Raw genomic sequence first — 14,582 nt, forward strand, 5'->3', positions numbered from 1 at the left:
GACTTTCCTGGCAAACTGCATGTACGCTGCTCTGCTCTCATTCACCGGCTGAACTGAGTTACGTGGCTACACCCATTTCATCTGCGAGAGGCTGGGCAATGTGTGTTTCAGGCATCTTGTATCAAATGTAGGTTGTGAACCTGTTCAGCCATAGTCTAAGCAAGTCAATTCTATTGCTTCGTTTTTCAAATAAATGGATCTGGCGGTTTTTCACCTGCAGGGTGTTCAGCGCGAACCGGCGCTGGCTCTCACTCCCTCGGGGACCTGCCCCCAGGACAGAAGTCCCAAGGGACTTAACGGCCTTTACCCTCCAGCCCCACCCCCCGGCGAGTTCGGGCTCTTGGGGGAAATGGAACAGCGCCCTTCGCGGCTCCCCGCCGTCCCCCGCGTTGCCCGCGGCCCGCCCCTCGCCGCGCCGCGCCCACTCGGCCCCCGGAGCCGCCCTCCCCGCGGAAGCCGGGGCGCAGGCCGGGCGATAACGCCGCAGGGCCGCTGGCGGAGCTGCCGTGCGCCATGGCCGCGTCCCCCGGAGCGCCCCGGGCCCCCGTGGACGAGGCGCCGCCGCCCCAGCCGGAAGCGCGCACCTCGGAGCGCAGCTCGGTGAGCTCAGGGCGAGGGCGAGCGGGGAGCCGGGGCTGCGCGAGGGACGCGGCGGGAAGGTGCGCGGGCCCCAGCCTTCAGGCTTCCGAGACCCCCCTAGTGGACTTGGACAGTTGCGAGCCGAGAGGCCGAGATACTCGGGAGCCCCAGAGAGAACAGGATGGGAAACTTGAGTCCTAGACAAGTGAAGTAACTTGTTGCATTGATTCAGCGAGGCTGGCAGGACCAGCGCCAGTCTCTGGGTTTCTGATTCCCAAATTAGGGCTCTTGCCCGCCACAGTCCAGGTCTTCCCAGAGCTCTCCGGCACCCTGGGCAGGTAGGACTTCCCGGTGTGTGGGGCGGGGTCTGCCTCCCCTCCCCAGTGTCCTGGCACGTGCTGTGGGCGCAGGCAGCCCCGCACAGCCTGGCGCCGGGCTTCTCCTGCAGACTGCCCCCAGAGATGACTTCCTGGCAAGCAGGCCCCCCAGTGAGGGTGGAGGGCAGGTGGGAAGCCAGCGGTGTCCTCAGGCCTTCCTCATCCCCTGCGTGGATGGGGCCGGCGGAAGCCGGCCAGGGCGGCTGTATGCGAGAGAGGGGGTAGGACCGCTGAGCTTTGTGCTGAACAAAGACCCATCGCTTGCTCCCTGCTCAACGCATCCATTGTCTGTGGCTTCACTTCAGCACCTGGATTCCCTTTGTCGACTCAGAGCTTCCTGTCAGACACCTCAGAGCAAAGGCTTGTGGCCCCCAAGAAAGAAAGTGAGATAGGGAGGCCCCCTGGGGACTCTCGTTTCCCAGGGAAATTTAGAAATTCAGGGGGAGATGAATGGCAAGAGGGAAAACTGACGTTGCGAAAGAAGTGCCAGCATTTATTCTCATAAGGACCTCTGAGGTCTATTTTCCACCCCGCTTTACCTGTGAGGAACCGAAGCTCAGGCCCGGTGCCGTACCTTGCCCTGCATCACACGGCTAGAAGTGGCCGATTGAATTTGAATCCAAGTTAGTCCTACGCTAAAACTGGTGCTCAGTTAACTGTGAAAGGCTTATGATTTAAGTAGGTGAAACTGCCATCCGCAAGGCTCAGTAGTTTCAGCCGGAATTTCTCGATCTTTCAAGTGACTCCTCTGTGCCAGAAGCTCACTAGGCGCGTTTAGGGGGAAACAAGAGGCACATGGGGTGGGGTGGCGCTATCATGTTGGATTCTGCCTCTTATTAACAATTTCTGGAAATTGAAATAATGTTCACACAAACGTCAGAAAAGGAGATAACATCCTGCCTTGTGTGTGGTTTTCTTCTGCGGGTAGGAAGAGTGTGCAAAGGATATGATAAACCCTTATCTGGCAAGAACTTCCCTTTAGAAGGGCCCATTTGGGGTGTCCTGCAAGATACTAAAATGGGTGAAGTCATAGTCCTCTCCCCTCCCCCTCTCATCCCCAAGCAAAGGGGGGGGGGGGAAGGATTCCCAGCATCTTTTGAAGAAACAGCCTTTTACCTAGTGTCTTCATGACATTTATTTCTTCAACAAATACATATTGAGCATCTACTATATACCACACATGGTTCTAGGTACTGGGGACATGGTGGTGAATAAAAATTATAGCACATGCTCTCAGAGAGTTTACATTCTCGTGGGGAGAGGCAGGAAATAAATGAGAATATATCAGGTATTAGGTACACTAGAGAGAGTCAGGTAGTCAGGGAAGGCCTCTGTGAGGAGATGACATTCAGGCTCGAAAGGCAAGGCGTCAGCTCTGCGAAGACTCAGAGGAAGAGCCTTCTAGACAGAAGGAACAGGAAGTGCAAAGGCCCTGAGGCAGCAACGGGCATGGTCATTTTGAGGCACAGCAAGGAAGCTACCAAGGTTGAGGAGAGCAATCCAAAGTGAGGTGGGAAGGACGTGGGGGTTGATAGGGTGGGCTCCTGTAGGCTATATGGGAAGGACTTGGAATCATATTCAAACTGCAGTGGCAAGCTGTTGGGAGAGTTTTAAGCAGAGATGAGACACAATCAAATTTATGTTATGAAAAGATCACCTTGGCTGCTGGATAGAAAGTAGACAGTGGGGAATGAGAGCAGAAGCTGGGAAGCCACTTAGGGGACTACTGATAGATTTGGTGGGGAAATTGGGAAAGAGAAATCAAGGACTCCTAGGTTTGTGGTCCGAGCTGCTGAGTGGACATTGGACATTGGGGCCATTTAATGCACTAGGGACAATAGGGTTAGGAGTTGGTTTAGACAGTGGATGGAAATCTGGAGCTGTGTTTTGACCATGCTAAGCTGAAATGCCTGTTAGGCAACCATGTGGGTCTGTGAGTAGGCAGTCGAATATTCCAGTCTGGAGTTCACTGGATAGCTTAGGGCTTATGAGATATATACCTATCTCCATGCACACACACACATGCACGCGTGTGCACACACACACACACACATTTGGAGTCATGAACTTTATTTCAGTGGTGGGCTAGTATACAGTCTCTCCAGAAAAATAAAGCAACTCTGATTTATAGTGTTTGCTGATTCCTGTGGTATAAATTCACCACAGCTGATTTCAGGCTGTCAGTGGTTCGAGGACTGGCCAAAGTCCTGAACAGTTAACAATCAGCTCCTGGAGCAAATAACACTCAGCTTCATTTTCTCATCAAGACAACTCTTGCAATTGGCAGGAATATTCTGTTTGACACAGGAGGCTTCGAGAAATACAGTGCTTTATTCAGTTCACTCTGACTTGCTGACTCAGAGAACAAAACAGACTGCAGGAGGAAGCACTAAGAGGGAAATAGGAAGAACTTGTCCCGTGGGATGTGGGATCTTTGAGAGGTCATGGCTTAGGATTAATTTTTCCCTTTTGTCTCACTTCCCTTTAAGATGATTTAGGACAAATGAGGACTAAGAGGTTACTGGAAAAGACCTCAAGGGACCTCAGGATGCTTACAGAGGCTCAGGAGGATGTGGGGACCTGTTGTGTATGGGCACAGGCGGGGGGCTTAGCTCCTGTGTCTCCCCTCAGGACAGCAGAGCCGGTCAACTCTCATTCTGTACCAAGGTGTGCTATGGCGTTGGTGGGATCCCCAACCAGGTGGCCTCCAGCGCCACAGCCTTTTACCTGCAACTCTTCCTGCTTGATGTGGCCCAGGTGAGTGTGGGAAGCAGCCCAGGGCCCCCTGTTCCCATGGTCCTTGGTACCCAGTTCTCCCTCCCCAACCTGTACTTCACGGGATAGATGGCACTTCTGTCCCCAAACTGACAGCCAAATGCCTTTGAGGGCAACCCCCTTAAGGATGTTTATTGTAGGCTGTTTATGAGAAAAATGGGGAAACAATATGAATGCCCAACAATATAGAAGTAGTTGGATAATAAATTGTGTAATATCCACATAATGGGCGGTTGTGTAGTCATTCAAAAGAACGAGCTAGATCTATACCAGTGGACTTGGAGGGATTTCCATGATGCACTGTCAAGTGAGAGAAGTTGCTTTTAGAGACGAGTATACAAATTGATCCCATTTTACCAAAATAAAGACATGCCCCATATATGTAGGTACATGCGTATGTGTAAATATGGGATTCTACATGATTAAAATACAAGCATGAAGAAAATAAATTACAGAAGGATATACACAGGCTATTACTGTTGCCTGTGGCAGGGGATGGTGGAGGAGAGAGGGTAAGCAGAAAAAAAGATTTCTCGTATAGTACCCACGATTTTGTTAAATGACACTGATATGATCTCATTTATGTAAAATTATAAATTATGAATGCACATAAATAAATGCCTGAAAGGGTGATCACCAAAATGCTCTGGCACTTGTCTCAGGATGAGGGGATTTCACATGAGCTTTGCTCAATATTTTTCTGTACCGTTTGAATGTTTTTATAATGAGTGCGTCATTTATGTAATCAGAAAAATTAATAAAACATTGTCATTGTGAAACGGAAAGTCTACCTCTGTCCCCCTTCTTGCACAGATGAGGGTGCCCAAGCCTTCTCCAAAAGCGACTGGGCACGAATGGTAATGGGAACGTACCAGCATGTGGCTGTCAGCCCTCCCCTGCCCCTCTCTTCCCTAGCTCACGTGTGCCCCAGAGCCTTCTGGATTTGTGTCCTGGGAAAGAGACCCCATAGACCTTTACACGGCGGCTCTGCCCCCTGCCAGGTTCCCAGCGCTTTCTCCTGGCAGGTGGGCAGGCCCAGACACCCTCTCTGACTCTGCCAGGCCTCAACCATCCTCCACCTGTGCTTTTCAGGTCCCTGCTGCCCAGGTGTCACTTGTCCTGTTTGGAGGGAAGGTGTCTGGGGCAGCTGCCGACCCTGTGGCTGGGTACTTCATCAACAGAAGCAGGAGGACAGGGTCTGGACACCTCATGCCCTGGTGAGCAGCCCCATAGTCCTCAGGGTCCTGGCTTCCAACCCTGGCCTGAGGCCACTGTGTTTGTCACAGCCCTGATTCTTAGTGGAAACCCCTGTACACCGAGAAGACAAGACGGTAATAGGTGACGTCGTGGGACTAGGTCAGGCTGAGCCATGCAGGAGTTCAGAGACATTCTTGGGGGCTCTCCGTCACCAGGAGGCACAGGGCTGGACAAAGCCTCCTAGGCTCCCAGGCCTGATCCAGGGGTCTGTGTGTGGCCAGGGTGGGCTGGAGGTCTTGGAAGTCCTCACAAAGGAGATAGGACTCGCTGATGCTCAAGGGTCCTGGATACAGGGAATGGCAACGCCAACCCCCAGGTGCCCCCGAGTTCTGCAGTGAATGGCCCCACACCCCAGGCTACCAACCCATCCATCAGCCACCCCTCCCTCTCCTCCTCCATGGTGAGACCCTGGCAGCCCCAGCCCAGGGCTCCTGCTGGGGGCAGAGGACTTAGGCCCAGAAGGGTGTGGTTGTTTCGGCTTTGCCCTTCGTGTCCCCCGTCCTGGTGCTCCACGCCCGCTCTGCTTCCACAGGGTGCTGGGCTGCACGCCTTTCATCACCGTGGCCTACTTCCTCCTGTGGTTCCTGCCCCCCTTCACCAGCCTGCGGGGCCTCTGGTACACGAGCTTCTACTGCCTGTTCCAGGCCCTGGCCACGGTAAGCCGGTGCTCCCACCCCCACCCCCACCCCCACCCCCGAGCCGGGGCTTGGACTCCTAGAACCCCATAGCCGGCCAGTGGCCACTGTAAAGGGTGTGCAGAGGGGAGAGGGTAGGTGGCCCCGAGGGACCCACTGCCCGCCCCTGCTCACCCCTCTGGCCTTGGGGGCATCAGTCAGGACGGGTCAGCCTGGGGCGGCGGGGCTGGGACTGGGGGCCGAGGGGGGCCAGCCTGAGCCCGGGGCCCGGGCGTCCACAGTTCTTCCAGGTGCCCTACGCGGCGCTCACCATGCTCCTGAGCCCCTGCCCGAGGGAGCGGGACTCGGCCACGGCGTACCGTGAGTGCGGGCGTGCGGTCGGGCGGGACGCCGCGGCCCCCGGGCCCGCCAGCGCCCATCACCCGGCGCCGCTCTGTCGCAGGGATGACCCTGGAGATGGCGGGGACGCTGATGGGAGCCGCCGTCCACGGGCTCATCGTGGCGGGCGCCCACGGACCGCACAGGTGCGGGGACGCGGCGCTCGCCGGGCCGCTCGCCGTCTCCCCCGACGCGGTGAGTGCCCCCGCGGCCCGGCCTCTCGGGCGTCGCTCGCCTTCTCCCTCCCGCTCCTCCAGCCCCCCCCCCCCCCCCCCCGCGTCCTCCGTCCCGCCGACCCTGCTTCTCCGCCCGGGCGCCTTCTCAGCGGGAAGCAACAGATCGCAGAGCAGCAGGCGGGGAGAGGGGTGGGGAAGGGCCACGGGCAGAGGCAGGGGCAGGGGCAGGGGAGAGGGTCCGGCGTCCCTGCGGCGCGCTGGGTAACGCCCCCCCTGTGGCCCGTCGCACCCCGCCCTGAATAGGGGCCCCGCACCCCGGCCTCACCCCCGGTGTGCACGCACGAGGGAAACCTGGAAGCAGTCCCCCTTCCTCTCCCGGCAAACCAGATCTCTCTTCAGCAGCTAAGGGACGTGCATCTGTGTTATCCGTCCAGTTCAGCTCTTTTCCGCTTAAGCAAATGGTAGCACTGTCCGCCAGAACCCCAGGAGCCAACACTTACTCCTCCCTCGCCAGCCATTACCCCCACTCCAACCCATTACCAAAGCCGATGCCCGTGTTGGGCCCCAGATCTTCTGGACCTTGCATCCCCAACATCTCCCGGTCACCCCAGCATCGCATCAGCCTCCCAGCCAGGCGGGGTGACTCTGTAAACGAGTTCCAACATGGCTGGGCCTCACCTTCAGGACCCAGCCCAGACTGCCCCTCCGCAGCTCCGGCGCGGGGCCTCTCCTCGGTGTTCTCTGCATCATTCTTCTTTGTCTGCTCATTTAAAAAATAGTTCAGATTTATTAAAAAAAATTATACAGCTGTGGTCCTCCAAGTGTGCTCTCTGGGCAACAGCCGCAGCAGAGCCGCTTCACCCGGAAACTTGTTAGCAAGGCCAACTCGGGCCCCACCCGCAACTGGTGCTTTACAAATTTGGCGAGGGGGCCAGCAGTCTATATTTGAACAAGCCCTCCAGGGGATTCTGCCCCCTCCCCACCAGCGTTTGAGAATCAATGGTGTGAGACTAATACCACATCATGGCCCAGCACGCACACAGTGAAGTCCTGTGTATCCATCCCCAGACCCATCTGCAAGGCCATCTACTAATCCTTCCGCAGACCCATTCTGCCCATGTGCGGTGCGAAACGAAAACACAGGGCTCTAGAGAGAGCAGGGAAGCCAGTCTGTCCTCCCCATGGCCCACTGCCCTAACCAAGGGATTGCTTGGGTCGAGGTGCATGAGTGGCCCCACCCAGGCGCCCTCAGACCCATCATGGCTGCCGGCCTAGGGCCAGGAGGTTGTGGCCTTGCCCCTCCCAGATGGACTCTACCATGTACGCCTAGGCCCCCACTCAGGTCTCCAAAGGTCACTCTCTAGGTGGGGGTGACAGTAGCCTTGGGTTGGCCTGGCCTGAAGTGCAAAGGAACGGGCAGCAGGAGGCTGAGAACTCCACCCCTAGAGGTGGAGCCTCGTGTGGGCCGAGGCACAAAGCCTCCGGTAGCTCATGCTGTGTCCTCCCATTGGCTTCACTTACAAAACACAGATTCATAGTTAAAATGATGAAGCATAATTGAAGACAGTGAGAGCAGAGCATTAACGCCTACCACAGCTCCCTCCTGAATGTGGGGTCCTGTGCAACTGTGCGGAGCCCACCCAGGTGAGGCCCTGTCCACCTCCTTCTTTCTTTCCCTCCCCAGAGACAACCTCAGCCTGAGCAGGTGACTTACTCCCATGCATGTCTTTACATGGATTTTATTAGTCATATATCTTCCCCTGGATGACAGGTAGCACCTTTTCTGTGTTCGCCCTTTATCTGGGTCCTCGTGCCTCCCGCTCTGCTGTAGCTGTCTGCTCGTGAGTCTGTCTTCCACACTCGAAGCCCCTCACTGGGGATGGACAGGAGTCACGTATTCACCCCTATAACCTCAGGGTCTAGCATGCAGGAGTGCCACCAATGAATGTTTGCCTTAAAAAAATGAGAGAGAAAGAGAGAGGGGAGGGGCTCCGACCGCTGGTGGCATGGATGCCCTCCTGGTCATGCAGGACACACAGGGGCAGCAGAAGGGCCATTCTGGGCCCAGAGATCTCCATCTCCTGCTCTGCTGATTGGGAGGAGAGGCACCCAGCATCCTTGGACTTGGGCTGAGGGTCCCTCTGCCCTATTGGGAAGTACTCCTGCGCTGGGTGTCCCCACTTCCATAGGTTGGAGACATCACCCCCACCCCAGTTCTGTCCTGTCCCACAGACTCGTCTCTACTCCATTGCAGCCGCCGTGCTTGCTCTGACTTACCCCGTGTGCACCGGTTTGCTCTGCCTCGGGGTGAAGGAGCGACCAGGTAAGGGGGTGCAGTCAGAGTGTGGGAAGCCGAAGCTGGGACAGGATCCCTCTTGGGCCTGGGTTTTGGTTTTGAACTCTGCCAAGCCCGAGTGTTACTTTCCCGTGTTGCAGACTCCTCTGCCCCAGCCTCAGGCCAAGGCCTGGGCTTCCTGGCTGGGCTGGGCCTCACTGTCCGGCACCCGCCCTACCTGAAGCTGGGGATCTCCTTCCTGTTCATCTCAGCAGCCATTCAGGTACCTCTAGGCCTTGGCTCTGGCCATACTGACCCTGTGTAGGTTCAGGTTCCGCCTCTTGGCTCCACCAACCAGAGTTAGGCTTAAATAGAGAGAAATGGTGGCTGGCATGGGTTCCAGAGAGTCTGGTGCAGGGAGGAGAGAGACCTACATAGAGCTTGTGGGACCAGGAAGGGTCAAGGCCTAGACACTAGGCAGCTGACAAAATCTGGGTAGTAAGGTCACCAGCTGGGAAAGGGGGAGGAAGGACTAGGAATGGTATTTATACCGTTTCGGGGCTGAGTGTCCTTTGGGGGGGGAGGGGACTGCATGATGCATGATGATGGCAGCAACTGGTGTTTGAGGTCCCAAAGAAGAGGCCAGACTGCGACCTAGGCCTTGCCCTTGACTTCTGAGTTCCTGCCATTCCCGATACATGCCCACTTCCTGGTGGCCTCCTCAGGTGGAGCAGAGCTACCTGGTCCTGTTCTGTACACATGCGTCCCGGCTCCATGATCACGTCCAGAGCGTGGTGCTAACCATCCTGGTGAGTGGTCCTGGGGTGGTGGAGACAGGCTCCCTCAGCGACCTGAGTTGGGGACCTGTGTGGTTCTTGACAAGACATGTGTAGCCAGAATTCCAGTCAACATTCTGGACTCCTCTGTGATCTTAGTCACCTGCACTCCAGCGGAGGTGGGATCGAGGCTGGGGTCATGAAGTTCATAGCCACTGGTTCCAACCAGGGCGCAAAGTCAAGGTCGAGCATCCCACGTAAAAGCCAAGGCTTCTGGAACCTGGGTGGATTAAGGCATTGGCAGCACAGCCCCCGCCGGCTGGGATGATTCTGTCTGTTCATAGGTCTCGGCTGTGCTGAGCACCCCGCTGTGGGAGTGGGTCCTACAGCGATTTGGGAAGAAGATATCAGCCTTCGGGATCTGTGTGAGTGAGGCAAGAAGCAAGGCCCGGGGGGAGGCTGCAGGGAAGGTGGCAGGGTCAGGGAGGTGACCTTGGAGCCTGAGCCTCCTGGGGGCTGGCAGGACTGATCTGTACTTGCCTGTGTCTTCAGGCCCTAGCAAAGGACCAGGTGCAGGGGTTATAAGTAAAGGGGTTATAAGGGGTTATAAGTAAAGACCGGTGAGTGTGGGAATGAAAGAGCAAGTCAGGGGCAGGTGGAAGGATCAGCTGGTGCATCTGTCTCCGCAGGTGATGGTGCCTTTTGCAATCCTGTTGGCCGCTGTACCCACAGCACCTGTGGCATATGTGGTGGCCTTTGTGTCTGGCGTGAGCATTGCTGTGTCCTTGCTGCTACCCTGGTAGGCTGGGTGAGGGGAAAGGGATGTGGAGCTTCATGTCCTTCCTAATGGGTGTGCCCTCTTTCACATCCACCTGTTGTCCCAGGCCCCTTGTGCCCAGCCTGTGCTGGGGACTGGCTGTCCCACCTGCAGGAGATGGAGGCCACCAGCTCTGTCCTTGGAGCGCTCCTGGAAGGGCACCAGATGGCAGGAATAGTGGGCAGCTGTGTTGGGGGAAGGGGCTATCGCCGGGCTCTCTGTGGGCCAGTGCTGGTCCTGGGCAGCAGGAACCCAAGGATGACTCTGACTTGCTCTCTGTCCCCAGAGAGCTCTCAGGCTGGTGGCTGTCAAGGGGATAAAAGGGATAATTCTGCAGCCCTCTCCCCCAGGTCCATGCTTCCAGATGTGGTGGATGCCTTCCAGCAGCAGCACCAGCATGGCCCAGGCCTGGAGACCATCTTCTACTCATCCTATGTCTTCTTCACCAAGCTTTCTGGCGCAGGCGCCCTGGGCATCTCCACTCTCAGTCTGGAGTGAGTCCCAGGGTTGGGCTGTTCTTGAGGCACAAGCAACGAGTGGGGTGGGAAGAAGAAGGCAGAGTTCTCCACCCTAGTGGGCCGGGGGCCACCCACTCGTCTGCTCTTTAGAGAGTATAGGGCAACACCTGCCCCAGCTTTCTCCACGCACATGACTGAGAGGGGCCTTTCTTAGGGGCTGTAACCCTCCTGAAGCCCCAGCTCCCCACATTCTCAGTTCTGTCGGAGCTCCCTGGCCAGCCCATTCCCTCAACTCTCTCTTCCACCATGGTTAAGCTGATCTGGCCGGGAAATGACTCCTACTTTCAGGGCAGTGTGGGGGTGGGGTATCAGGGACCCCTCCTGCCAGGCCCGGTGGGATCTCAGCTGCATGCGTGGGATGCTCTTTCTCCAGGTTTGCGGGCTATGAGGCAGGAGCCTGCAAGCAGGCGGAGCAGGTGGTGGTGACCCTCAAGGTCCTCATTGGGGCCGTGCCCACCTTCATGATCCTCACCGGTCTGTGCATCCTCATGGTTGGCCCCACTCCAAAGGTGCCCAGCCAGGACCCTTCCCGCCGGCAGAGCCTTCAGAGGTAGGCACCCCGTGCACACGGGTACACAGAGCAGGGTACCAACACCCAGGGATGCACAAACGTGCCCTGGTGTGAGACTAACGGGTCCGCAGTTGTCCCTGAGGCATTTACGCAGTCGAACGCTCCTGCCTCTGCAGACTCCTCCCACAGACTCATCACTCTTCAGTGATGGCATATGTTCCTGGGTTTTTTCTTTTTTTAAAAGATTTATTTAGTTATTTTTGAGAGAGAGTGAGTGAGAGCCTGAGTTGTGGCGGGGGGGAGCAGAGAGAGAGGAAGAGAAGCAGACTCCCCGCAGAGCACGGAACCCAACACGGGGCTTGATCTTATGACCCTGAGATCATGACCTGAGCCAAAACTGACTGAGCCACCTGGGTGCCCCTGCTCCTGGATTTTCGTTCTTTTTTTTTTAAGATTTTATTTATTTATTTGTCAGAGAGAGAGCGCACACATAAGCAGGGGGAGTGGGAGAGGGAGAAGCAGACTCCGTGCTGAGCAGGGAGCCCGATGCGGGGCTCGATCCCAGGACCCCGGGATCATGACCTGAGCCGAAGGCAGACGCTTAACGACTGAGCCACCCAGGTGCCCCCTCCTGGATTTTCTTCAGCTGCTCTGCATGTCCCTTCTCAGTCTCCCCTCCTTGATTATCCGTTGGCTGTGGTATGGAAGGGCTCCCTCCTTGGCCCTGCTCCCTTTGCTCTCCATAATGCCAGGCACCTCGTCCACTTGCTTGATCTCGAGCCCCTCTTGTGCCTCGTGACTCCTAAAGCTGCCCCTACCCCCTGGACTTCCTTCAAGTTCCGGATCCATGCGTTTGGCTCTCACTGGCACGTCTCCACCCAATGTCCCACAAGAATGGAGTCACTTTCAAAGAGCCCCGAACTACTGAACTCATCTTCTTTCCCTGTGGGCCTTCTCCTGTGATGGCGCCATCCTCCCTCCTGGGAGCCGAAAGCTGGGGCTTCTACTCTTTCCCCCACAGGCTGTGCTGAGCCGTGCCCTGAACCTTGTTCTCCCGGCTTCCAGGGCACTGATCCCGCTGCACAGGGCTGAGAGGCCCACCGGCTGGCTTGCCCAGTGGACTGTGGGGATCTTGGAGCTGGGGCTGGGTTTTATTCGTTTCTGCGTGCCCAGCCCAGCACGGACGGAGGCCAAGGCCACGCTGGCGCCACAGTGTCAGGACGTCTGGGCCGGCAGCTTTCACAAGCATGTGGCCGCCGGTTTGGAGATGCTCACACACCCACCAATACCAGCACACATCCACACAGAGGAACACACGGGATTGGCAGGAAGTGACACTGTCATCGGCCCCTCGTTCTCGGTGTGGATGGCTCAGACTGTGGCCCAGGAACACTGAGGTCACACGCACACTCGGAGTGACACGCAGATGGGGAATTGCTGGATGCACCTGGCGAAAAAACAGGGGCTGTAGCTTTATTCTAGGGGTGGGGGAGGGAGGAGCTGCTAGGGAGGCGGGGAGCTGCCACTGCCACGTCCATAGGGGTCCATGTTCTGACACCATCCCCCTCCGCCCTCATCTGTCTCTTTGGTTTCTTTCCCTTTTGCAGGAGGACCAGCTACAGCCTCGCTTGAGGGCTGACCTTGTGTGGCCTGGAACAGCAGGGGCCGCCGTCTTCCGGGCCCGGAGTCCCTCTTTCTTCTCAGTCCTTAGCGCACCGACTTCGAAGGTTACACGTGACCTGTCTCTTCCCCTGGGATATGGAGTCTTCGGGGACACCTCCTGAAGGGACTGGCCTGGGCTCCGGGACCCTCGCCTGCCACTTCTTGCTTGTTGAGCACAGACCAGGTCACATAGGCCTGTGCCCCAGACCACCCAGCTCCAGGTAACCGTGACCTAGAAAGCATCCCAAGAGCAACTATTCCTGGGAAAAGGAAGCCCCACAACTTGCTCACCCAACAGGACAGACGCACAGACTTCTTGCTCTTCCTGATGCTCTAGTGGACATCCGAGAGGCTGACAGACACCACGTGAATGGGCAGAGTGGGGACAGATGGACATGCTGGGGATGACATCAGGAGAGACACAGATAGAGGCACTGAGACCAACAGACCCCAGAGGGAGCAAATGGGGACAGCAGGCGGGGAGGAGACTGAGCTGGACACGAGAGGCATTTCTCAAGGCTTTGGGCTTGTTCAGATAAGCCGGCAACAGTTTCTGGAATCAGACACAGGCTGATATTGAGGTACCAAACATCAATCATTTTTAGGAACAAAAGTTATTTTTGTGGAAATACTCTTCTGAAATTGTATCTTACAAAGGCACAGGGACCACAGTTTTCTAAAGGCTGTATCTTTGGGGAAGAAAGATCCACTGAGGTTTATTTAAAAAAAATATATATATATATATAAAAGGCTTTATCTTCTACTGAGTCTGTAAAATATGACTGTGGCCATCCCTCTCATCCCACCTCCTGGGTAACCACCGCCCAAGAAGGGAAGGGGGAGGGTGCCTGATATCACTGCACCTGGCTATGTCTCCCTAACCACATACCCTGACCCTGCATTTCCTCAGACCAGAGATGGCCATGTGGGAGGTGGGTTCCTTCTTTCCTTTGGAAGAGATAAGAAGTGGAGACTCTCGAGTAGCCCAGGGCAGCAGGCCGCAGTGGGCTGCGGAGGGGTTGGGGAACCCGTGAGAGTCCTGATGCCCCAGCAACTTCTAGAGAGGACGAGACACCTCAAGAGATGACCAGGAGGTGCAGACATGGCCCCTACCTCTGTCCCCTCCATGGGGTCAGCTCTCCGGAGCCCCCGCCCAGGGCTAGGCCCCCTTCCACTTCCTCATTAGACCTTTGGCTGCCTTAGTTCCAGACTCGCACCTAAGACTGCCAGAGCTCAGACTCACACTCAGACGGGATATACCCACCCTTCGAAGCATGAAACATCTTGCTTCCTCCACGAACACCGTAGCCCAAGAAGGAACCTGACCTCAGAGTGAGAGTGCACGGTGTGACCTGAACTCTCCGCCCTTGTGCCACTGACATGGGTATCTGATCCTTGAGGTCACAGGGTATCAGGGACAGAGCTGGGTCCACTTCTCTTCATTGCCCGTCTGACTTAGGAACGGGCTGACAGGAAGCTCTGCTCACCCCGGCTGTGCATGGCACACACACGCACACGTGCACACACACACACGCACAACGGTTTCTCAGCAATGGAAAATCACTGGCTGTGGGGACACAGCACCTGCTAAGACAGGAGGTGACGTAAGGTTTCTACCATGTTGCCATGCTGTGCTTTGGAAACCTGGGCAGTGCAGGTAGGATCAGAAGCTTGTGCCAAATTTTATGTTAGCTGTTTCCCCAGAGTGCAGTCTCAAGGAGCCGAGCTATACTGTCCAAATACAGCTGCAGGGGGCCACCTCTGGTGTCAGGGGTTAGATCGCGGGACAGGAGGTGATGAGGGGCTGCCCAAAATGTATTATTCCATTTCTCCCTCACAGCAGCCC

General features: G+C 56.5%; 1 protein-coding gene across 1 annotated transcript; it reads left to right on the plus strand.

The window, feature by feature from the left end:
- The first annotated feature begins 513 nt into the window (after positions 1–513).
- Positions 514–13,406, plus strand: MFSD2B (major facilitator superfamily domain containing 2B). The gene is made up of 14 exons (XM_021697696.1): positions 514–600; positions 3,588–3,713; positions 4,824–4,948; positions 5,521–5,644; positions 5,905–5,983; positions 6,066–6,196; positions 8,410–8,500; positions 8,614–8,735; positions 9,178–9,261; positions 9,573–9,653; positions 9,918–10,027; positions 10,396–10,539; positions 10,937–11,113; positions 12,682–13,406. The coding sequence occupies exons 1-14, from the start codon at positions 514–516 to the stop codon at positions 12,704–12,706; spliced, it is 1,506 nt and encodes a 501-aa protein (XP_021553371.1). The 3' UTR covers positions 12,707–13,406.
- Positions 13,407–14,582: the final 1,176 nt, after the last annotated feature.

Source organism: Neomonachus schauinslandi, chromosome 10 (genome assembly GCF_002201575.2).
Source record: "Neomonachus schauinslandi chromosome 10, ASM220157v2, whole genome shotgun sequence".
Classification (NCBI taxonomy): Eukaryota; Metazoa; Chordata; class Mammalia; order Carnivora; family Phocidae; genus Neomonachus; species Neomonachus schauinslandi.